Raw genomic sequence first — 25,654 nt, 5'->3', positions numbered from 1 at the left:
CTGCATCCCTCTTGATTCCCTTCCAAAGTAAATTTCCAATGCAGTGCTTCAAATGCTCAGAAACCATCCTGATGTGACACTCAGATTTCAGTTGTAGATACTCAACTTCTAGTAAGGTTGTCCTCACTCTTAGTGGAACTACATGAAGGGGACCATTGTTATCTTTCAAAGGTAGTGCCCCTTGCCCATGAGGATTAAGGTGACCTTTTTTTGTTTCCGTACTAGGGATGACACTTAAAATGAAGGAACCACACTCACCAATAACACAAAGCCGAGGGACTAACATGAAACTTCTCTTTGACAACTCTCTCCACTTAAAAGTAACTCGACTTAGTTCCTAGGAGGCTAGGGAGACGGGCAGAGCAGCCACGAAAGTCATTCTGATCCCATGGAAAACAAGGTGAGCAATTTTCTAAGGGCAAGCACCCCTGACCTCTGCTTTTCAGGTTTTTCTTAATAAACTGGTCTCAGAAATTGGACCACAAAAGCCGCAGGTGGCAATGTCTTACAGTAAGTGGGTAAAGGAAGAAGGTGAGGGAGAAATGGCAAGGATCAGAGAACCACTCTGATTGTATCTCTGAGGCAATGCAATTATTCCATCTAGAGAGAGGAAGGGGATACCCCCAAGTACAGCAGCCAGAAACCTAGCAGGGCATAGAGGGACTCCAGATAGCAGGGCAACTCCCACCCATTTTTCTAACTCAAACCTATTCCTCTGTGGCAAGCCGCACATGCTGATGATACTTTCTCACTTCCTGCAGTGAGAAAGTGTTAATTAACTTCCTGTTAAACAGGGTCCACATCCCCAATCCACTGTGTTGCCTCCTTGGGGGCACACAAAGTAGCTCTGGATATCCCATGGCCAGTCCCCTGGGCTCAGGGTATGGACATCTGATTTCCAACAAGATTGGGGCTCACCCCTAGCTTGGCCTTTAGAGTAACCACAAATTTAGCTTTGTCAGTTTTCTCTTGGAAGAGACAAATTGAATTCTAAGGATTGCAAGCACACAAGAAAAGACGATTCTCCAAGTTTGACACCATGAGTCATTTTTCCTGGCCCCACTGGACTTGGCCCCTCTGCAAAGGAAACTGCAGACACTTTGAACTTGATTATAGAATGAGGAGGCAGAACAGGGCAAACCCATTGCTCGAAAACATATGCTGTTACTTGGGTATTTTCCTGAGACCCACTTTAAGCCAATAAGGCTCTTTGTTCTGTTTGCTATTTACATCCCGCTTTCTCTCTGTGCCCAGGCCCAGCAAGGACTCTCTCCCATGGGACTGGTGAGAGCACACTTTATTTGTCTCCAAATCTTCAGCTGATATTACTCTGATCTGCAACACAGTCAAAATGAAAAAGGATTACTTTGTATTTACCTGCATCTTTCATGAGAGAAACTAATTTTGAGACAGTCCCTACAATAGAAAACACTTTTCCTTCCTTCAGACCCTGCAGATGGGCAAAGGAAAAGCTAAAAGACATGCACGCTCTGTCATTTGCTTTCTCTGACATGCTTTTGAGGGTGACCTTCCTCCAGCACATTCCTAAGCTCTAGCCCACACTCTTCTCTTATAATAGAATTTAGAGCTGAGCACGGAGCAGGCCACCTTTGATAATTAATGGCTCTGAGAGTTTGCTGAGTGTGTTATTTAATTAATGGCACTTGTGTCTGGAGTGTGTACAACTCTGTAGTTGAATAGAAGGCGTATTTGCTGAAGGATTATAGACGCATACTCAAAGATCATTACATTGCAAATTTGTTGGGGTTCAGCACTTTTTAACAGCCTAATGGAGTTATTATATGTATTTTTTTTCTTCTTCACCATTTAAAAGTTACTGATGTTGGTGTCATTATATTCTTTCTGCTTGATACATGAGTCCAGATTGCAATCCAAAAATATCTTTGAGCTCATGGATAAAAGTCTATTACCTGGAATATGACCTTCCATCAAAAAATCGAAAGAAGAAACCTTAAATGTTGTATATTGAGTGTGAAATGGATGGTCAGATAAGTTATGGTCAACTTCAGTTCCTCACAAAAAGGCCAACCTGAATTTTGATCAAATTATATTTGGGACCAAAATCTCAAGGGTTGGAAAGTGGCAAGAAAACACAGTTGTAGGCTACCAGCAGAGAGAGTACTTCACGCCAGCATGCTTATCCTGAGATGTTGTTGCCTAGAAAGAAATGCAAATAGGGCACAGTGGGTCATAGACAGAAGCCTTCTAGACACCTCATCCCATCTAGAAGCCTCCTCACTGGAATCTCCACAGCCTTGTCTCTTTTATGTTCAGAAAGAGACCACAATCGTAAAATGCCTGGATATAAGCTGTGCTCTTACTCTGTGTATCTGGGCCAGATATGTCTCCTCTCTGGACCACAGTGGGACAGTTTTGTCCTTTGTAAAACACTAACTTGTATTATATGGTCTTTGAACTCTGCTCTCGTCCAAAGATGCTCGGGGTCTAATTTTTCTCAGGAAGGACACCAAAATTGACAACACCACTGTCACGAGAGAGAGTTGATAACTCGCTTTTGAGGCCTGAGGGTCATGTTGTCCCATAACAGACCCCCAAGAATATGGAGGAGGCTAGAGAGCCAACCCATTCTCTAAAGCCCATCTAGGTCGCCCAGGAGATGGAGTAGGGCCAGCGGCCTGGTGCTGCCTTAGATTGGGCCCTTGGGGAAGGCCTTTCTGAGCAGGTGACATTTGAGTTAAAACATGAATGGAGGAAAGGAGACGGGAACATTCTAGGCAGAAGGGGACGCGAAGTCCTGTAAGAAGTGTGAGTTGGGGACATTGTTTGATGTGATCCAGTCACAGAAAGCAGGAGGTTAGAGCAGAGAGTGTGGGGAGTGGACGCGGCAGGTGAGCTTGTTCCCTTACTGTGGCCTTCAGGGCCTAGTGGGATCAGGGCCTAGCGGACTCTGCAAAGTGCACTGGAGGGACAAGACCTGGCTTTCCATTTAAAGGATCGTAATCTTTACAGATTTTCTCTTTTACTGCGTTCATCATCTTGTATGACCTTGGGTGAATTTGAGGATATAGATACGTATTTGAAGAGTCACAGTCAACAGTTTATGTATGATGTTCTCTGTATAGAAGTGGTATTTTTAATTGCAGTATTATGCCTTGTTAGAATGAGGAGAGTTCTTAGATTCAATTGAAAGCACTTTTAAATTTTTGCACTATTTTTATTTCCATGGAGTCGCGTTCTTTGAAAAGTTTAAATTAAAGCTAACCTTACAAAAAATTTTCCATCCTAAAAGAAAAAAAAAAGTGCTTTGATTGGCAATGGATCCTTAAGAGTAAGGAAGTAAGACTTTGATAGGGATATCAAAGATAAAGTCTGATTTACTGTTAGGCATACTCTTTTATTATAAACGGATAATTCCAGGATCTTCAGGAATCACCAGAGAGATGGGATAAGAAGGGTAAGAGTCCTACCAGCAACCCAGAGCTCCACAGAGCCAAGACTGGCCTGCTGCCTGTTCGAAGGCTCCCCTTTCTTGTAACTGTGACTCTGGTTTATAATTTCTAATCAAAAAGTGATTTGAGCAACATCACAGGCTTTCATTGCTTCACAGTAATACCCCGGCCCCAGCCGTCAATTTTCAGCTCAGAATGCCAGCAGTTCTAAATTTTTGCAGGCCTCAGTGGATCAAGATGTGGAGCTTTAGCAGAGGAAAATTGGTAAGAGCATCTAATTAAATTCAAAGTCATTTTTGTCTGTCTTAAAGGAATGAAAATGATCTGCCAGTTTTTATGGACCTTCTTGACCTAAAGATATCTGCTGGCGGGAAGAGAATCCTCAATTGGGTTCTTTTAATGCTTTAATTATTGCACGATCTATCATCTTAGGTACTGACTTGCACTCTTTGAAAAATCTCTTAAATACCCATTAAAATCGATTGGCTAATCCTGGACCATGAGGTGGCTCTTGGAGGGCATGTAATTGTGTGTGGGTGGGGCACGGGGCAAGGGTTAGACATGACTGACACAAAGTCAACTATTTTATGGTAGGATAAGGGAACGAAATCATTTTGGTCACAGATATGGGTGACATTGCACTGCCAACTTGCCCAGGACTCAGTTCCATACCTGCTTGCTTTTACACTGGACTCACTCCTTCAGACTGACCATTAGCTCCTACAGGGCACAGGTGACTTTACCTACCATGCCTAAGATGGTATTTGACTCCAAATTAGAAGATCACAAAACATTGTTAGTTGAATTCTAGAACATCAAGGTTTAAATCTTCTATAGGAAGGCCAACGATCTATGCCCCAGTTGTAGACAAGGCTCATTTGCTAACAAGTAAGGGAACCCCATATGAAATTCACCTCTGGATAAAAAGTGACTTACTACTCTATTAATTGTGAAGAATTGATGGACATTGGAATTCAGACCAATGCCTCTTCCCCTCTCTACTCTTGTCTCCTTTTACTCTACTGAATGTCCCTACTTCTGGCTTCTCCCAGTGATAAGCAGGATGATTTCTAACCTCCAGTTCTTATCACCCCTCTGTGTTCACATACACAGTGAAGGACTCTGATTGGCCAGGCTGGAGTCACATGCCCAGAACCATGATCTTTGGCTGCGATTGATTTATGATCTTTGGCTGCGATTGATTTGACAGTTCCAAATTCAAATGTCAACAACATCCCCTGGTTATACTGGATCAAATGACCAACACCAAGACCCCAAGGATGGGGATCACCAAATGCTGGCTTTGTTTTTGAAGTTTGTTTCAGAAGCGCCAGTACCCTGTAATATCGAACTTCCTTGACTAATTCTTGCCTTCCATTAGCTAGAGTTGACACAGGGGAGGATGTTTCTAAACAGACATCTGTCAGTTTTAGTGCAAAGGTAAATTGGGCTCCAAAGTCAGACTGCTTAGACTTGAACCTTGATCTCTACATATAACATGAGAGTCCATGGGCAAGTTACATAGCTGCCTTCAACCTCAGTTTCTGCTTCTGAAAACGAGGTGACACTAGAGAGATGTTATGGGGTTTAATTGATATGAAATCTAGAAAGTGACTGGCATAAGTTGCCTGTGGTAGACTCTCCTTAAGTGGCATCATTAAGAATTATTGTTAATAATGAAATGCCCTCTCTGCAGTGGTCTCCGTTATTCCCTTACTGAAATAAAGATCTGGTTGGCGGCTAATGTGGCCTCTGAGAGTCAGGGAGGCTGGCCAGGAGGAGGGGAATTAACTCTGATGTGTAAGCAGTGTGTCTATAAAGATTACTGGCAGCAATTATTCTTTTTGTGTGTAAGTCTATTGTGGAATAATTGAATATCCAGCCAGCAATTAGATCACACATTAAAGTCAGTCCCTTTCTTCCCTGTTATTTTCCCCTTAATTTAAGAATTTTCATTTATCTTTTTTTTTTTGTCCTTTTTATGGTAAAATATAACACACAAACAGACAGAAAAATGAAGATGATATATTTACAGTTTGCAGAATCAATATAACGTCAACACACACATCACCTTCCATGGCCAGGAACAGAACAATGTCAGTCCCCTTCCAATTTTGTACCCCAGTGCAAGTTCCTCTCCAAAATCATAACCCTGTTCCTGCCTCCCCGCCAAAGGTGACCATTGGCCGGACTTTTATGCCAATTTGCTTCCTTGCTTTCCCTTATAATTTTGCCATCGACATAAATATATTTCTCAGCACTATAATTTAATTTTGCCTGTTTTTGAACTTTATGTGAGGGCAATTACACAGTATGTATTCTATTATGTGTTTCTGTTGTTCCATGTTCTTGCAAACACTTGATACAGTCAGTTCTTTCAAACTCTGACTATAGTGGTGGGCGGATTTGGTATTTCATCATGCTTTAAGTTACATTTCCCGGTTGGCTAAAGATTATCTGCCATTTCAATACCTATTTTTTTGTGAAGTGCCCAAACAAGTTCTTTTGTATTTTTCTGTGGGGTTGTTGGCTTTTCTTTAGTGATTTTTAAAGTGTTTTTGTTATTGTTGTTGTCATAGTTTTAAAATTATCTTCTGGACACTGCTCTTTTGATGGTTATATAGGGTGGCAAATAGTTTCTCTAGTTTGGGACTTGTTTTTTCTCTCTCTCTCTATTTTTTTTTAAACTGGTTCTTTTTAGTTATATAGGACAGTAGAATCTATTTTGATATATTTATACAAGAATGGACTATATCTTATTCTAATTAGGATCCCAGTCTGTGGAGGTACAAGATGGTGAGATTCACTGTGGTGTATTCATATATGTACATAGGAAAATTGTGTCCGATTCATTCCACTATATTTTCTATTCCTTTCCCACCTCCTTTCTTTTCATTCTCCTTTGTTTACTCCACTGAACTTCTATTCTTTCCCCCACCCCCCTTACCGTGGTTTAGCTTCCACATATTGGAGAAAACATTTGACCTTTGTGTTTTTTGGGGATTGGCTTATTTCACTTAGCATGCTAGTCTCCAGATCCCTCCGTTTACCAGTGAATGTTATAAAGTCATTCTTTATGGCTGAATAATATTCTGTTGTGTATATATATACCACAATTTCTTTATCCATTCACCCATTGATGAGCATCTAGTTTGTTTCCATAGCTTAGCTATTGTGAATTGTGGTGCTATAACCACTTTTATCTTTCTTCACAGTGTTTTTGGGGTTTTTTGTTGGTTATGTTTGTTTATTTCTTTTGGTACTGGAGATTGATCCCCAATCCTTTTTTATTTTGAGACAGGGTCTTGCTAAGTTGTTTAGGGTCTTGTTAGGTTGCCTATGCTGGCCTCAAACTTGGAGTTCTCCTGCCTCAGCTTCCCAAATTGCTTGGATTATAGGCAGGTACCATGGTACCCAGCTTCATGGTGTTTTTTGGTGAATAGAAGTTTTTATTTTGAATGCAATCTAATCTATGAATCTTTTTTCATAGTAGTGCTTCTTGTGTCCTGGTTTAAAAGTCTTTCCCTATAGCAATATCATGAAAATACTCAGCTAAACTGTCTTCAAAGCTTTACTGTTTAATACTTCACATTTTGAATTATAATCCACCTGGAGCCAATCTGTGCATATGATGTGAGGTAGGAGTTCATTTTATTAGTTTTCCATATAGAAATGCTGAGACCAGCTTTGAACTAACGATTCTCCTGCCTCAGCCTCCAGAGCCACTGGGACTATGGGCATGCATCATCATGCCTGGTTTCCCAGAAAGATTTATTGAAAAGACTCATCTTTCCCCAGAGCTCTCTGATGTCATTTTTATCTTAAGTATTCATATATGTCTGGATCTGTTCCTGGGTATTTTATTTTGTTCCCATTAGTCTACTTATCCTGGACCAGTACCTCTTACTCTGTAGCCTAGTAGAGGAAGCCCTTCAATGCTTCTAATCTTGTTCTTTGAAGAACCTCTGACTACATTTCCATAAGCATTTTAGAATCAACTTGTCAGTTTTCACAAAAATCAAATGTAGAAGGAATTTAAATCTGAATTACACTGAATTTATAGGTTAATTTGAGGAAAACTGAGTTTTTATGAAGTCAAGTCATTCAATTTCTCTTTAGTGCCTCTTAAAAACACTGTATAGTTTCTGTCTAGAAGATTACATATCTTTAATTATTCCTAGGCATTGATTTCTGATGTTTCTATAAATGGTGACTTTAAAATTTCTCACCTTCTAGCTGTTGTGACTGATACAGGGAAATTGAAACTTTATATTTAGAGACCTTCACACATTTACTGATTAATAATCTAATTGCTTCTCATAGCTTCTTTTGGATTTTCTGTATACATCATCATATTGTCCACAAATCATAACAGTTTTATTCCTTCCTTTCCAATCCTTCTATCTCTTATTTATTGTTCCTGCATTGGCTGCACTGGCTGGGATCCTGAGAATGTTGTGAAATTGAAGTGCTACCTGTGACTCTTCTGATCTCATTTATAATCTCAGATGAACAGTGCTCAACATTTCACCCTCAAGTATTAAATTCCTTTCTAATTTCCTGAGAACTTTTGTATTTATTGTTTGATGTTTAATGAGATCAATAATTTTATCTGTGATTACTGAGATGACCCTATCATTTTCTCCTTGACTTATCTGGGGAAAGAGATGATTTGACAGTCTGAAGTGAGAAGTTATATTGTTCGTTGTATTATTCTTTTTATAAATGGTGTGTGTGTGTGTCCAACAGCAATATTTTAGGACTTTGGCCTCTGTTTCCACATGTAGTCATTCTATAGATTTCTGTATTGTTGGTTTCTTTATTTTGGTACTGGAAATTGAATCCAGAAATGCTATGCTACTGACCTACATCCCCAACCCTTTCTATTTTTTGAGACAGGGTCTTCCTAAGTTGCCTAGGCCATTTTGTTAGGTTCATTTGCGAGGTAACTCACAAAACAAATTGGGCAGTGAAAGACTTTTATTCCTTTCTGCTTTCCCATTCCGTTGGAATTTGAGTAAAATTCTTACTTATTTCTCCATTGTGTGGTGGAATTCACCAGTAAGCCTGTCTAGACCTGATGATTTATTTGTTGCAACGATTTTAATGAAAATTCAATTTCTTTGTTATCAAATTATTCATATTTTCTTTTTCACTTTAGTCAGTTTACGTAAATTACTATTTTCTAGAAAATTGTCTGTTTGATCCAAATTTTTAAATGTATTGCTCTAAAATTATTCATCATATGCTCTGATTTTTAGTGACTGAAATATCTGTACAGAAGTTTGTTTCTTTGTTTTTGACATTGGTTTTCTGTGGTTTTTCTTTTTGAAGACATATTTTATTTCATTAATCCTTTCAATTACACCTGTGGTTTCTATTTTACTACTTATTTGTCCTTAAGATCTCTATTTAATTTTGATCACTCTAACTTTTCTATAAAGATGTTTAGTAGATTAACTCTTAGCTATTATTTTCTTCAATAAATGCATCTCAGTCATAATTAAAAGTTAATTGCTAATCCATAATAGCTAAATTATAAAATTATGGAATCAGCCCAGATGCCCATCAATAGATGAGTGGGTTTAGAAATTGTGATATGTATATACAATGGAGTTCCACTCAGCCATTAAAAAAGAATAAAATTTTGGCATTTGCTGGTAAATTGATAGAAATATAGAATACCATGCTAAATGAAATAAAAACTCAAAGGTTGAATGTTTTCTCTTATATGCAGAAGCTAGAGTACAATAAAGGAAAGGGGGAGGGAAGGATAGTATAACATTAAGAACCAATCAAATACAATTGAATATTGAGTGAAAGGAAGTCATGTTAATAGGAGAGGGAGGACAGAAAAGGGGTGATCATGAACTGAAATCAATTTCCATGCCTGTGTGAGTTTATTGGGATGAACCCAAGTACTATAAAGCTCTAATTTTTAAAAAATTAATTATCCTCAAAACACATCTTTATCCACAAGTTTTAGTTTTCTTTATTAGGTTTCAAAATAGTTTCTAATTCCTATTTGATTTTTTTTCTTGAGAATTCCCCTTATATGAATTGGTTGGAAACAAATTCTCCCAGCTTTGTCAGAAAAATGTTTCTGAAGTACTTGCATTGTTAGCTTTCCAATGCTATAACAAATACCTGAGATCATGAACTTTTATTTTGGCTCACAGTTACAGTCCAAGATAAATTGGCCCAGGTGCTTTGGGGCCTGTGGGGGTGCAGTACAGAGTCTTTGAGGGAACCAAGGCCACTTTCCTTATGTCAGGGAAATGAAAGAGGAAGAGGAAGAGACCAGGGTCCCCCAGTCCCCTGCAGGGTCACACACTCAGTGATCTAAAACTAGGACCCCCATTCCAGTTGTGCCAAAGTGGGGACTAAGCCCTTAAAGCATGGGCTTTTTAAAAAATCATTTATTTATTTATTTTTGCATTACAATTCTGCTTTTAGAGGACATTTCATACCCAAAGTATGGCATTCATGAAAAATCTGTTAGCTGCTTAGGAGTATCTAGGTTGGTAGTTATTTTCTTTTGATTCTTCAGAGACATCAGTCTGTGGTCTTCTGATTATCACTGTTTTTGTTGTTACTTTAAGTTTATTTTTCTATTGAAATTTAGTGCCCCCACACACTCTCTAAAATCAAATATTTATCTCTTTGCCTTTAAGGTGCTCCAGTTTTATCAGATATGAGTGAGTGAGGATCTCCACTACCCTGTTCTGGTCTTGGTGTGCTCTTGAATTTCTGGAGTAGCAGATTTGGCCAGTTTTGAAAATAGTCTCAGGTGTTATTTCTTTATAACTTCTACTGAAACTGTTATTTCTCTCTTTTCATGGTTTGTTCATGTTCATCTTTGGGTTGACCTTTTTGGTTATGAAAACTGTGCTGCTAAATTCATTCATTGGGTGAATGTATTTTTTATTTAATTTTATTTTTTGGGGACTGGGGATTGAACCCAGGGGCACTTAACACTGAGCCACATCCCCCACCCTTTTTTATATTTTATTTATTTAGTGACAGGGTCTCGCTAAGTTGCTGAGCCTGGCTTTAAACTTGAGATCCTTCTGCCTTAGCTTCCCCAGCCACTGGGATTATAGGCATATGCCACTGTACCTGGCAAGAGTTGATGTATTTTTAGTTCTCAGATTTCTGTTTGGTTCTTTTTCTTATGATTTGTGCCTTATAAAAAATAGATTAAAGATTTCTGCTGAATTCTTGTGTCTTTTATCTATAAACAAATTTAAATATAGTTATTTTAACATCTAATGCCCATTTCTAGATAAAACCCTGTAAATCACATCATATTTGTAAACAACTGAAATTTATTTCTCATTGTTCTGGGGGCTGGGAAGTCCAATATCAAGCCACAGTAACACTGATTCATTTTGAGACTTCTTCTTTGGGCTTGTAGGTGGCTGCCAATATTGCTGTGCCATCACATGACCCTTCTTTGAGCACACAGGGAAATCTGATGTCTCTTCTCATAAGGGCAGTGACTCCATCATGGAGGTGCCATGCTTTTGATGTGGTCTTAACCTACTCACATCCCAGAGGCCCTGCCTCCTAACACCATCACATGGGGGTTGGGGCTTCGACCTATGAATTCTGGGGGTGGGACACAGCATTCAGGACATCAAAACTTGGTCCCTTGTGTGTGTGTGTATGTGCCTAGACATTAGCACACACACATACTGGGCATTCTGCTCGGAAACAAATTGCAGAAATAATTTAAGATCTTGAGTTGGTATTATTTTCTTCCATAGAGAATTTTTCTTCTGCCGGGAGTCTAATGGACTAGCAATTAGGGATTACCTTAATTCAATTTCCAGGACTAAGTATTTTTTTTATTCTCTCTACACAATATGAAGTTGGGCAGCAGTTGGTGTGGGGGCTGGCTTACATCTGGCTCACTCTTTTTTATTTTTGTTCCAATATGTTTATTATAGCATTATTTATTATCATAATAAGTGAAAATAATAAAAATGTCCAACAACAAAGGACTGCTTTTATATGTTAAGGGATCTGGCTCACTCTCATTTCAAGGGTGTAACTCTCCTAGATTTTGAACTCTCACCCAGGTGTAGAGGTTTCACAAGTACCCTATTGTTGGCCAAATCTCTCTGCTTCTCTAAGACTGACAGATGCCCTCAGTGGAAAAGTGGCCCCAAATGTTGGGCTCACCTCTCTAATCTGAACTGAACTTCCCTGTGTCTTGGTCCTATAGTTTTTTGTTTTTGGTACCAGAGATTGAACTCAGGAGCACTTGCCCACTGAGCCACATCCCTATTTTGTACTTTATTTAGAGACAGGGTCTCACTGAGTTGCTTAGTGCCTTGCTTTTGCTGAGGCTGGCTTTGAAATCCTGATCCTCCTGCCTCAGCCTCCCAAGCCTCTGGGATTATAGGAGTGTGCCACTGTACGTTTTTGCTATCTTGTTACTTCTAATCTTTTTTAAGATTATTATTATTATGTAAAGTTTTTCTAGTTGAACACAGGAGGAGGTTTGAGTGAAATTTTTGGCCTGTCATACTTTTCTCATGATCTTTACAAAACTCTAATGTTCATTTTATCTGTCTCTTCTCTTCTAAGCACATTCTAGAAAGCTCTGTGTAAAGCACAAGACAAGCCTTGCCCCAGAGGAGGCTGTTCCTACCACTAGAAGTTTTCCTCTTGGTTCTAGAATAGAAGTAAGTCCAGGCCTGTGTTAGAGGTGCAGGATGGTAGTAATACTGAGCCAAAATGGCCAGGTCAGTACAATGGGGCTTGGGGAAGGAAAGAAGAGGTAGTAGGTATTCATCCCTTGAAGGAGTTTGGGCATAAGGAAGTGCAGATTTATTTCTAGGTTGGCATCTACAGCACTCTTCCCTAGTCTTTATGTGGCTCTTATTCTCTTTAGACAGCATGCTCTGAAGGAGCATAGAAAAGAGGTTTTTCTGGAAGAAGGAGAGGACACTAATGTGGACCTGAACTGGGGTCTAATTTTACTAATTACCCTCCTGGAACAGTTGGTGTCAGTTTAATTCTCAAGATGTTCTTTTCTTAGCCTTTCCCTGTCTTTTCCTCATTTTTTTCAGACTATATTTTAATAAATAAGATACAGTCTCAGTTGCCTGTCACTCATGAATTAGAAGTAGGAGAGCATACTAAACTCTTTGAGAATCATTGGTGAAGTATTAAAACCATCCTGCACTAATACTCCAGGTTGCCTGCATGAGCACTTGAATGACACCCCAGCATGTCAAAATAATGGAGCACTTCCTATGTAAGAGATGGCTGAGGGACATCCTAGACATAGAATCAAGTGAGGTGCTGATGTTTATACATTAGCTATTGTTAAGCGATGGGGTCAAAGAGTATTTGTGTGAATTTTCATAGTCTTTTCTTCATAGTAACCTCCCGTGGTCTCTAGAAGAGCCCTTCTTCCCACTTTCCTTTGTGTCAGAGATGAAGACAAATCAGTTCACTGGAAGGAGAAGACTGTATAGAAAAGAGTGGAGAAAACTGAGAAAGAAAAAAAAAGATCTTGAGAATGAAAAATTTTAGTGTAGAAGGTTTTTGTCATAGAAGGATCTAGAGGAATGTGAGATAAGGATGATAATAATAGGCTTTTTGCAAGATCCAACTAATAATTCCCAAATTCAAGTTATTTTTGGCTATGAGGGTTACATTTTTCTGAAAAGAACTCTGTGAATGGATGGACTGTGTCATTCTAAGATTCATAAGGGTTAAAATTAACTTGGAGACACCAATCATTTCTAGGACCAGTAGAAGAGTTCTTTGGATTCTCTAGCTATCAAGGGCCTATGGAGATCTTTTGCCTAAACTATTAGGTCCATGTTAGAGAAAAATGAATCTTAGCCAAACATTTTAAAAATGATCCAACTAAACTAAATTCTCATTTTGAACTTTGAGATAGATTCGCTCATAGAGTAGATATAAAGGGAAGTTGGTTTTTACAGTATAGCTGGAGTTATAAAATAAATCATTTTGTGGGACACTAGAATTGATACTTTCTAAAGTTTCCTCATTCTCTACTTAAGCCATAGGGACCTGGTTTATACTTATGTCAGTCAAGTAACAGAATCTTTAATTCCTTGCTATTGAGAACAAGTTCTCGAAATGTATTCCTAACAGCACAATCCAATAGAAACAGGGGCCACAGGGCTCCCTGGGTCTTTCTTATCAGCGCAAGGTTAGATTATTTCTCAAGCTGATAGGTGGATTTCAGAGGTACAATTTACAGACCAAAGCTGTCTGCAACCTATCCTTTCTCATCCATCTTGACTGTCCACGATTACCAGTGGCTAAAATTATGGTGGTTTAAAAAAAAAAAAAAAGCCAGTGTCCAAACTTTCCTTGACAGTACATCTATAAGGACTAATAACGTTGTTTTGGGCTGACTCAGTTGCTTTGAAATTGCTCTGCTCTGTTACGAGCAAATGAGAGGCAACCAATTATCTGTAAAATAACCACACATACAGAGGAGAGTTTGATGAATTACAAATGAACTCTGCTGACACAACAGGGTGTAGAAACCTGTCCTGCTCTGATTTCCCATCAGAGTTGGGTGATGCTTGCATATTTGATGACATATCCCTCTCAATTCCATTTGGAACAAGAAGAGGACTTTCCCCACAGGTACACACACCGCTGCTTTAAAACTAAGCAGGAAACCTACCGCTAGTGTGTCAAAGGCAGACCATCGGAGTGTGACATGCCTGCATAAAGAGTTACCGTCCTCCAGAAAGGAGACAAGGTTAGGTAAGAAATGGAGATCCAGTGTCATCTAATGTGATTTAGAAAGAGCCATCGCAAAACCCCTCTCCCGGAAGTCAGCCCAGTGTGGGGAGCCAATGCATTAATTCACCTAGGCGGAGAGTAGATGCTGGTTCCTGGAAGCACATGCTTGGCAATCTCATCAGGGATCTGTCAGGTGGGCAGGGAGGAGGCAGATGCAGCTTCATTCAGCAACCAGTGGCCCTCTCTGGGCACAGCAAAGGCCATGTCCGTTTTTCACTACTGCTGAATCAGAAACTGATTCAAAGTCATTTTGTGCTAGCCCAGGGATAATAGAAGGTGGCTAAGACACCAAGACCTCCGGCCAGGTTATATGGGAAGACAGAGCGAATTCCCCTAACTGATGGGCATGCCGTGATAGCTTCAAGAGGCTGAGGAGAGAGCTTATAGTTCTGGGATGTTTCTCTTTATGGTCCTAACGGCACTCAAGTCATCCTGAGGATTAGTCTGGGTTCATACATAAAGAAGATGCAGAGCTAGGCGTGATGGCGCGCGGCTGGGAAGGCTGAGGCAGGAGGATTGCGAGTTCAAAGCCAGCCACAGAGAGGCACTGAGCAACTCGGTGAGACCCTGTCTCTAAATAAAATCCAAACTAGTGCTGGGGATGTGGCTCAATGGTTGAGTGCCCCTGAGTTCAATCCCCAGTACAACCACCCTCCCCCCACCAAAAAAAAAAATAGATCCAGAACAGGGGTTTTTACTTATGAGCGTTGCTAGGTATAACCCAAAGCAAGCAGACAGTGACTCTTTGCCTCTTGCAGTTCTTTTTTGGGTGTAGGGATTCTTCTCTGCAGTCCTGTGGTTTGTAAGGTAGACTCTGGGCAAGCCAAGTGTTAAAAGCAAACCCTAGAAGATGCTCAGCCTGGAGACTGAGTGTGCCCCCAGGGTTGGGGGAGGCAGTGAGCTGTGGTGTACACTTCATGCCTGGTGACAAAATGGTGACCCAGTATCCCTAGGGAGGTTGACTCTTTGGTTTCCCCCATGCACCCTGTATTCTCAGCATGTCTAGTTGAAGGAAGGACTGGCTCAGTGGTTGGAATAGTCTAGAGTTCTCTCGCTCCAGGTTTCACTTCTAGCCTCCGTTACTGTTTCTCCAAAGATGGGAATCATATGCCTGTTTAATTTTAGGTGACCTACACTGATCTCTGTATAGGTCATTCTCTTTTTATCCTTCTGAATAGGTCAAGTGGAGAGTCTCAGGTTCGTGCTGAAATTAAATGCCTCTCTGAGAGTGGCCCACCTCACTTTCTAACAAAGAGAAAATAACTTCAGTCCTGATGACTACCAGCAAGCTGGAATTTTACCGGCACAGTTTTATTTTTATTATTACTATATTTTCATGCTTAACTTCTACTTACAAGTAGTTCTTTTTTTCATCAAGTCTAAGATACACAGTTTAAGACTAATGTACCCAAACTTAGAAAGTGAATCAAGTAAATGATGCCCTTGGTGATCTTCTATGACAAAATGCATGCAATTTGGGAACCCCTGAACCTGCCCAAGGTTGCATTTCTTGACCATGAGTTCAGATGGTAGAGATCGGAGGGAGGAGGGCAGCCTGGTTGGAATCAATAAAGTCAATGTTGGGGGAATCTGGGGCCATTTTGATTCCTGGTACCTGGATATAGCGTGAAGGGAGGCAGGGGTCACAGAGGCGACCTTACAGGGAAGCCAGAGAGATCAGCCTAAAAAATGTTTGAGGGGTCCTAGGAAAGGGAGAAGGGACTGGCTGGAAGAGGGAGCTCTTTAAGCAGTACAAAGATTAAAAAATGGCCTTTGGGTCAGACAGCCTGGGCCCACCATGTACCTTAGAATAACACTTAACATCACAGAGCCTTGGTTCTCTCTTCACTAGCAACGCAGGATTATCATAGAATCTGTCAGTAAGAATTGGCTTTAGTCATCCACTCTGGGCTGTGCCCCATCTTGTCAGCTCCTATGTGTGGAGAATCATCTGGTCTTGCAGAGCAAGTGCCAAGTCTTTGAACTTGCTCTGCCTAAGACTGACTTGCTCCTGAGGGTACGATCAGGATAGCTGGGAGAGGCCAAGTTGATCTGAATTTCAGATAAATAATGGATTTTTAAAAAAAATTATTGCTCTATTTAGTAAAAAAAATTTCAGTATTCCATGAACCATTTAACATTGTATAAAAATTCAGTGTGTAGAAGCATTTTGAAAAGGGAAGTTAGGTGGGTGTGAAAGAAGATGAGGAATAACCCAAGGACCAAGTTTCTGTCCCCCTTTGTCTCTAGAGGGAAGTATATTCAGTCCCATTGTATTGCAGGTAAAGGTGATGTTCTTGGCAAAATTGAAGGACCCTAAGTGTAAGTCCCTGGTCTCTAAGGTGCTAACTAAATTCCCACAGCTCAGGAGGTCATTAGTTTGGTCTATAAAGAACACCCTTAAAGAGAGATACAAATATCTGTTACTTTAAAAACACACAGGCAGGCTTGACAGTAGCTTGTAGGATATTTCTTAGGGTGAATGTGTTTCTGGCAAGACTCATAAAACAAATGGATTTACCTGGAAGATAGGAGATGTCAGGCCTCAAGGCGAGACAGAAGCAAAATCAGGTTGTAAGTTTAAATCTTCTTAAAACATCTAGAAAATGCATTCAAATATAGGCCCTTAGGGTTCAGCAAGCCCCAGGAAAAACCTAGAGCTTTCTTGGCTCTGCCTGAAAATACCCATTATATAGGTAACTCAGAAAACAATTTCAGCCTAGAAAGTCAAGCCTGAACATTTGTGACCCCCATTTGAACAGGGCACTCCAAAATGACATGTTCTCTTTCAAAGGAGGCATTCTGAGAGGAGAATAGAAAGAGGTTTGTAGTCATGCCCATAGACAAAGTTCATTTTATCGCTCCTTTTTTTTTTTTTTTAAGAAAGAAGATGAACAGTGGAAAAGGTTAAAAATAATATATGAAAGACAGCTTTTGCTACACCATGCTCTGTGCCTTCAGGCAACTAAGTGCAGAGCTGACACACAGATGACAGGGAGAATGAAATGAGCTTTCTAGATGCAAGCGCCTGAGCCTTCACCACAATTGCACAGTACTTGGAGGGGAGGAACTCTGGGGTCTCTAAGTAATTAAAGTACTTTGAGAAGGGGATTGGGGAGAGAAAGGACAAGAAATGCACATAGATTTTAAATTATCTAATAAAACTTCCATTTTGAAGTGAAAACAGAGGTTCCCTCTTACCTGCAGGGGTTATTTTACAGTATCTGCCCCCAAGTGGATGTCTAAAGCCTGAGATAGTATCAAACTCCATATATACTAAGTTTTTCCTCTGTATATGTACCTAGGATAGTTTAATGTATAAATCAGATACATTAAGGCATTAACAAAAATGAATAAAACAATTATAAAAATACACTATATTAAAAGTTATGTGAGGGTTGGGGTTGTGGCTCAGTGGTAGGACACTTGCCTAGCTCGTGTGAGGCACTGGGTTAGATCCTCAGCTCCACGTAAAAATAAAGGTATTGTGCTGCCTACAACTAAAAATTTTTTAAAAAAGTTAGGTGGATATTAACTCTCTCAAAATACCTTATTGTACTAGACTTGTGATGCTACTTAAAGGAAGCACTCTGCAGCATTCCTCTAGCATAACCAAATTTCCAGCATTGCTACTCTTATACTATGGAGCCATTATTAAACTTCCCAATGTTTATTTTTAAGTGACTCTTTATCTGACAACTCTAATGTGACTAACATGAGGGTAGTGTATACTGTGTGGATAAGTTAGAAATGTTTGTCATCTTGGGGGAGATGAAGCAGGAGGGCATGCAATGTACAATTTATGAATGGCTTATTTCTGCAATTTTCCATCTAATATTTTTGCACTGCAGTTGAGGGAGGGTAACTAAAACTAGGGAAAGCAAAACCCTGGGTAAGGTGCAATGTATTGTTTTCCAACCAAAATCATGACTACTAAGTGGTTGGCAAAACTTTATACAATTCAATTGCTACCAGTATTTGCTCATTAATTTTGTTTTAAATTAGTATCTGCTCCAGCAACTTATAAACAGGCTAAAGGAAGAAGTATCTAATTCTAAAAGGAAAAAGAATTATTTAAAGGATGTTTCTCTGAGGTCCATTAAAGTGTACGACAACCAGTTGTGGTGGTGCATACCTGCAATACCAGCGACTCAAGAAGCTGAGGCAGGAGAATCACTAGAGGCCAGCCTAGGCCACTTAATCTCAAAATAAAAGGGGTAGGTATGTTGCTCAGTGGTAAAGCAACCCTGAGTTCAATCCAGTACCAAAATAAAATGAAATGCAGGACAGCCAGTTTACATTTGAATTTCAGATAAACAATAATTTTCCAGTCTGCTCCCAGTATTGCATGGCAATCCTACTTACGAACAAATGTCAGAAGATCAATGTATAATATCCATTGTAAACAATTTTAGTCTAAGCACGAATTCTAAAAAAGGAGATTGTAGCTTTCTACCACAATCTTATTCTAGCAACAGTTAAACATCATTAATGAAAAATCTTAACAAGTCCTAATTTTCCCCTGTAGCCTGAGCTTCCTAGCACCTAAAGAAAAAGAGAAACATAACCAGTAATTTATCAAATAGCAGCAACAGAGAAAGGAGTCTACCTGGGTCAGGCTGAAATGGCAGGAGGCTGAGGGACAAAGAATCTGGAGCCAGAGGGCACTGTCACACCTTTAGAGGGTTTGGACGTTTCAAACAACCAGCTTTGCTTTACCCACCATCTGCTGTGTGGCTGTTGGAATGGAGGGCAACAGCCCTGGAGGAGAGACAGGGAGAGCAGGTCTGGAGGGGAAGGGAGCTGGAAATAAATTCCTTAAAGAGCATAGTTTTCTCCACTTCAGCTGTTGTGACTTTTGCAGCCACCAGCTGAAGATATTGGTTAAGCTGCTTATCTTTGTCCCCATTCCCAGCCGGAGACCCTTTCCTGAGGGCCAGTGGAGGGTTTTGGTGATGACAAAGTGCACAGTCTTTACCTGTCATTGAAAGTAGATCCTCAGAGCTGCAGCTTCTGCCGCCATTTCCTCCTCTGATCTCCAGGAGGCTGGGGAGTCCACTCCCTCTTTGTCATGTTTCTGGAGCTTTGGAGAGAAAATGGGATTGGCTCATTAATGGGATCTCATTGAATAAATGTTGGGAGGAGTGCAGATTAGCTGCTGGTAAGTGTGTGTTTCTTAATTAGGTTAATTGCCAAAATTTGAAAACAAGGAGACTACACAAATGAATCCACATTTCCAGTTTCTCTAACAAAACCAGATTAGGTTACATGGTGGCCTTCTGCTGCCTGGCTGTTGTCTGCTGAGGACAGAGTAAGGTGGCTAGTTGTTGGGGGGGCCTTCTGCTGTTCACAGTCCCCCTACTCTTTGGCTTTCTTAGGTGTGGCAGGCATCATTCATTTATTTTACTTCCCAAAGTCTAAAAGTATGAATTTGCCACCTACCAGTGGCCATTTTCCCCAGGCTGGCCTGTGGTCTACCTGCCACAGTCTTCTGCTTAGCCTCTCACATGAGCTCTGCATACCTGTTGTGTGAAACAAAATTGTCCAAGCAAATTTTTATGATAACAATACAGGGACTATGACTACTGAGTAAGATGACTACTGAGTAAGAAAGGAGCATTTCCAGCAAGAGAGGCCTTAAGCCAGCAAACAAGTTAATGAGAAAACAATTTAACACTTGGTCTTCGTCGATTATTTTGAAATCCTCCTCAGATACTGATATTTTTTATACATCTTGTGTAGGTCTCATGATTACATATAGAGTGAATAAAACTTCTATCAGAGGTTTTCAGAACTCTCTTATTTCTTAGAAAACCTCAATCCCCTTTCCCTTAATTTTCTTAGGTAAATCTGTTATTCCTCCATGTGGTTCTATACATTCTAACATGCTGAAGGTGTATGTTCCCCATAATACAGTATTTTGTGTTAAGTCCATTGAGGTGAATGATGTAAAGAGCAGTTTCTTTACTGTGCATCATTTCATTTAATCTTTAAAATAACCCATTAGACAGTTTTTGCTTTTTTACTAAGACCCGTGGGAGTAATATTCACTTGTGAAAAGTCACCCAAGCAGTAATGGTAGGCATGAGGGTTGTCCCTATCAACCTTCACCTGTGGATCCTGGAGGGTCCACTTTCACATGGATTAAACATTCAGATCTGTTATTTTTTTTTGGGGGGGGGGAGATTGAGCCTTTAACTAAAAGCTTGGTGGTCCCTGTCCCCAATGCCAATTTAATAACTAGGAGAAGGTTCATTCCTTTGCTAGCAAAGGAGGGACTCAGGTCCCAAAGGCTGTGACTCCCCCCATCAGGAGGGACAGGGGCGATTTAAAGGAACTTCAAGGGTGACATTCCAGGTATACTCTGGTAGAGGGCTCCAAGGGCACTGTGATGGTTGTTAGGATTCACTTTCCAGATCCATCAACTACATGAAGAAAAGAAAACTTTTTTTTTTTTTTTTTAAAGTGAACCTTAGAGCAATGAGGGCTATATTCAGAAGGCGAAGGGACCACTGAGCTATATCCCAGACCTTTTTATTTTGAGAAAAGTTCTCCCTAAATTGCTAAGGGTGGCCTCAAATTTGTGATCCTCCTGCTTCTACCTCCCAAATTGCTGGGATTATGGGTTTGGCTGAAAGTCCATAATTAAAGTTCACTTTCATATATTTTGATCACAAACAGCACCGTTACATCAATTTATCAGAACTTACTCTCAAGTCCATAAATAACTTTTTTCTTGACCTGAACCTAAAATAGGTCTGAGAATGCCTTTGCTCAACAAGTAGATATTTTTGTGATTTATATTTTTAGGACCTGATTACAAGGTGATGTATAGATGAAGTAATCAAACCTTCAGTGTCACCCCATGAATACAAAGCAGAATGACAAATCCCCCTGACAGAAGATATTAGAGGTCTTTCATCAAAAACAAAGAAGGAAAATGACCCCTAGTCACCAACACAAAGGAGAACCAATGACACCCTCTTAGATCATGTCTGTGCTATAAATCTTAAGCGTAAAAACACGCGTACCTAAGGGGTAGCTAGCATGTTCCTCTTCAATACCTGCACTCTGTCTTTTTCTCTGAAATCAAGTGAGTCATAACTCACTCTGACCCATTATTAAATCCTGATCAAGGACCCTCACAGCCTGAATGGAGGTTCACCTCCCTTTTGACCTCTGTTCTGGTGACGATACTGTCCCACTCCTCCACACATATTCACACCAAAATCAGAGCCTTTGCAAATAATCTTGTCAATTTAGCAAAAAAGACTATCAACTAAAATAATGGAGCTGGTATCTCAGGCCCCAAACACTCTAAAACTAATCCAGAGACCTCACCCTGAGAGCTCCTGGGAGGTGGAGAAGTTTCCCCCTCCATTTCGGGCAAACTTTGCTACAGAAGTCAAAACAGAGAGAGAGAGAGAGAGAGAGAGAGAGAGAGAGACAGCCTTGCTCTCCAGCTGAGCTCTATTTCCACACTAAGTCAGAGCCTAAATGATGCTCATTAGCATATAACTGGGCCACAAATATGTTTATGAGGGTCATGGATCTTCCTTTCAGAATTTGGCTGCCAGCATACTGGTTTTACATTTTTGCCACATAGATTTAATTCTCCTTAGTGGAAGAAAACCACATTAAGAAGTCATTTCCTTCCTCGCAGAGGCAGTGATGACGAGATGACGTGGTTGCTACAGGCAAAGCAAGTGGGATTGCTATTCCACTCAGGAACTAATTTTCATTTCTATACTACCTTTAGGTCTGCTATAAATCCATCTTGTAACAACTCAATGGAATGACAGAGAACAATGCAAAGCCTAGAAAATATGGTCTTCCCACTTGTGCTCCTGCCATGGGAAGATACAAAAATCAAGCATTAAGGGGCTTCAAGCGACTCGAATCACACCAGGTGAATCCAAACAATTTAGAGTCTGTGACCACTAATGCCTTTCTGGTTATGGGGCGACCGTCTGTTATCGTCATATGCCTTACAGATGGCACCATTGTGCCCACCCTTGGAAGTTGTTTACAGGAACTAGGAAATAAAACAAAAACTAATCATATTGGAAAACTCTGTTTTTACATGGTTTTTAAAGCATAGGCTATTTCCCTCCTAAAGGCTCCCAAATGGAAGCATGTGGTTTTCCTTAGAACAGCCCAACCCTGGGTGCCCATTGGAATCAACTAGGAAACTTGAAAATACAAAACTCACCCCAGTGATTCTGATTTAATGGGTTTGGAGATTTTAAAAAGTTATATATATATATATATATGTGTGTGTGTGTGTATATATTGCCTGAGAACTATATATTTTATATATGTATAAAACATATAGATCTCAGGCAATTCCAATGGTGCACTCACCATTCATAAACACTGCAGGAGATACATTTCTCTGCGTAGACAGAACTCACACACCTATAGAAATATAGTTGTCACCCTGTGTCCATGGGGGATTGGTTCCAGAACCTTCCTGTAGGATACCAAAATCTGCACGTTCTCGAGTCCCTTGTATAAAATAGCAGAGTGTTTGCATGTAGCCTATGTCCATCGTCCAGTATACATCAAATCATCTCTAGATTACTTATAATATCTAATATTACAAGGTTAAAAAAAAGTTGTACTGGTTGTTTAGGGACTAAGGACAAAGAAAATGTCTATTGTACATGTTCAGTACAGATGCGTTGTTGTTTTTTTTTATCTGCATATTTTCCATCCATGGAGTTGAATCCCGAGAAGGGGAACCATGGATATGAAGAACTCACTGTAATACATTTATTCTTGTCTATTGCTTCCAACGGTATCAAATCTGTCCTTTGCAAACCAAGCTGCAGAACTACTTTCTTCTGTTTACCTTAGGTCAAAGTGAGGACTGAGCTAGAGGCTTTTGATGCTTAAGATTGCTGGGAGCCATTAGCCAAGAAGGTATGACAATTTCCTTGCCAGCGTACCCCATGTTGCAGTGACATTGAATGTACGTGACCTTGCTCAAGGACCAAGGCAGATTAGGGTGTTCCCGGTTTTAAGATAATCGTGTTTAGGGCGTTCCCAGTTTAGGTTCCAGGTTTAAGGTTTAAGATTATTCCTGCTGGGAATAGGGCGTATCCTGCTGCCTGAGTTCCCCTTGAGTTCTCACGGGATTCAGACAGTATATTTTGGGAGATAGAAGCCCAGTGGAGGTGGATTTGGGCAGAGAACGGGATTGGCAGAGAACGTGGATTTCCCCAGAACGTGATTGTAGACGGCTGGTGTGAGTTCGGGAATAAAGAGTTGCTGTTTGAATCTACAAGCTGTGTGGTGGCTCGTGATTGTGTGCCCAGCCAGACTGCGGCATTTGTGCCCAGCCAGACTGCGGCATAAGATGTTGATCAGGAGCCCTGCACAATAGCGCAAACCTATAATCCTGGAGGCTGAGGCAGGAGGATAGCAACTTCAAAGCCAGCCTCAGCTAGTTAGCTAGGCCTTAAACAACTCAGAGAGACCCTGTCACTAAATAAAATATAACAAAGGGCTGGGGATGTGGCTCAATGGTTAAGTGCTCCTGGGTTCAAACCCTGGTACCAAAACAAGCAAAAAAAAAAAAAAAAAAATTACTGACTGGTCAGGAACCCCTGAATGAGTCTGTAGTCTCTGTAGGAATGGGGAGCCTGGGGAAGGCCCTGCTGATTGGTAAGACTTGTGTCCTAGACAATCCACTCAAGTGACTTGGAAATTAAACCTGTTGCAATTGAGAATAAAATTCCACTTCCTGTAAGCAAACTAAGAACCTGGAAGTCCTAAGGATTTGAAACTGTATCTTATCTGAAAGGTATTGTTTGCCTAGGGTGAGTTTTCATAGCCGAGTGTGGTTTTAGATGAACCTGCCACAAGACTTTAGGTTGCCCTAAGGAAAAGGTGGAGTCTAGTTATTAACATTCCATTTATTTAATCTGCTCCTGCTGGGGCAGACAGCAAGTGGTTGATTTTTAGTGAGATGGGATTAGCAAATGGGAAAGGCACTGGGTGGGGCTCACCTGCCTAGAAAGGTTTTAGACGGTCAGCTTTCTCTCACCAAGAAACTTGTGAAAGTGTGGGGAGGGAAGGGGCTCATCTCATGAGTAGCCAACTTCTTGGGTATCCCCTAAGAAGATGAGGTGTAGTCCACACTTGAATAATGAGAAGAGCAAGTACCTTAACCTCCTTGTGCCTCAGATTCCTTTCTCTGCCCAATGGAAGCAAAGGAGTTGTGAGCAGTTATGTTCCTGATACATAAGTGGGCTCAGTGTTCCCTGGTTCTGCTGGCTCCTACCATTGTTATTATGAGTAGTAGTATTTTGGGGGATAGATACACTGTCCCCATTACAGGGACCACAGACCACCCCAGAGAACTTGCTTTTAGTTAGTGAAAGTACTTTCATGGTTCTATTGATATCTGTATCTTTGGGACCTGAATACCCTCTGGAAGGATGAAACATTCAGATCTGTACCGATTAACTGAAATAACCATCCAAGTCTGAGAAGGAAATTTTGCTAAAATGATGATCCCTAGCTCTCAGGGTTGTCCTGAGAAGTGAAGAAAGTATTAATGGAAGCTTCTCCCAGGCGAATGTTAAGGTCCTACAGTAAAAGTATGTGGTAAACGTCAGAAGCAATCAAAATTACCCTGGGAGCATGGTTGCTCAGTTTAGCAAATAAGAATACAAGACACTCAGTTTTTCTTAAATGTGTACGTACGTCTCTGTCTCATACATCATTTGGGACATACTTAAACTAAAAAAGTTTTGTTGTTCATCTGAAGTTCAAGTTTAATTGGGCTTCCTGAATTTTATTGGATGACTAGAACTAGGAAACACTCTTAGAAATCAGCCACAGGAAGTACTTGCCTGCATTTGATAGTTGTGTTGTTTCCAAACCTGCCTACCTGTGAATACCATATTAAAAAAAAGGGACACTGTCCAAAGGGATCAAGTTTAATGTTAGCATTTTGTGTCCTCTAGGACTTATTATTATTACTACTGTATGGAATGCAGCAGGTCACCAGGATTATTTTAATTCCAGTTCTAAGATACATACTTTTTCCTATTTTTACATCTCTGAAATGAAAACACATTCTAGAACCAACACTGTGCCACAACGTGATTGGCAGCATTTTTCTTTCTTAATAATACATAAAATAACAGCACTCCTGTTGGCTGACAGTGTCTGGGATGCAATGCACTCGAGTTCCCCATCTCTCCTCCCTGCACCAAGTCATAGAAGTTAAATGTGAGTCAGCTCACTGGGAAAATGCTCAGTACCAAGGGACATACTATGTAATACATATTTGTTTCCTCCTGATGCAGAGTTGAAACTGTTCTCACAGATGGTTTGTTCTTTTAAGGAAAGGGCACACTGATGTGACCAAGTCTGCCAACACTTGGACCAAAGTCTCATTCAAT

At 40.3% G+C, this 25,654-nt stretch overlaps 1 protein-coding gene across 10 annotated transcripts in view; it reads right to left on the bottom strand.

The window, feature by feature from the left end:
- The window catches only part of Fhit (fragile histidine triad diadenosine triphosphatase), a 1,445,121-nt gene that overhangs the window by 6,532 nt on the left and 1,412,935 nt on the right, over nt 1-25,654 (bottom strand). For all 10 annotated transcript variants that reach the window (XM_046453018.1, XM_058582092.1, XM_046453014.2 and 7 more), the window contains one exon: nt 19,216-19,320. In XM_046453018.1, the coding sequence (XP_046308974.1) occupies nt 19,219-19,320 (102 nt within the window). In that variant the 3' untranslated portion in view covers nt 19,216-19,218. The remainder of the gene's footprint in view (nt 1-19,215; nt 19,321-25,654) is intronic.

The sequence above is a fragment of the Marmota monax genome, unplaced genomic scaffold, assembly GCF_021218885.2.
Source record: "Marmota monax isolate L192 unplaced genomic scaffold, Marmota_monax_Labrador192_F-V1.1 WCK01_AAM20220418_F8-fsc00042, whole genome shotgun sequence".
NCBI lineage: Eukaryota > Metazoa > Chordata > Mammalia > Rodentia > Sciuridae > Marmota > Marmota monax.
The sequence above is the reverse complement of the archived record's forward strand: the minus strand, read 5'-3'. Positions and strand labels throughout refer to the sequence as shown.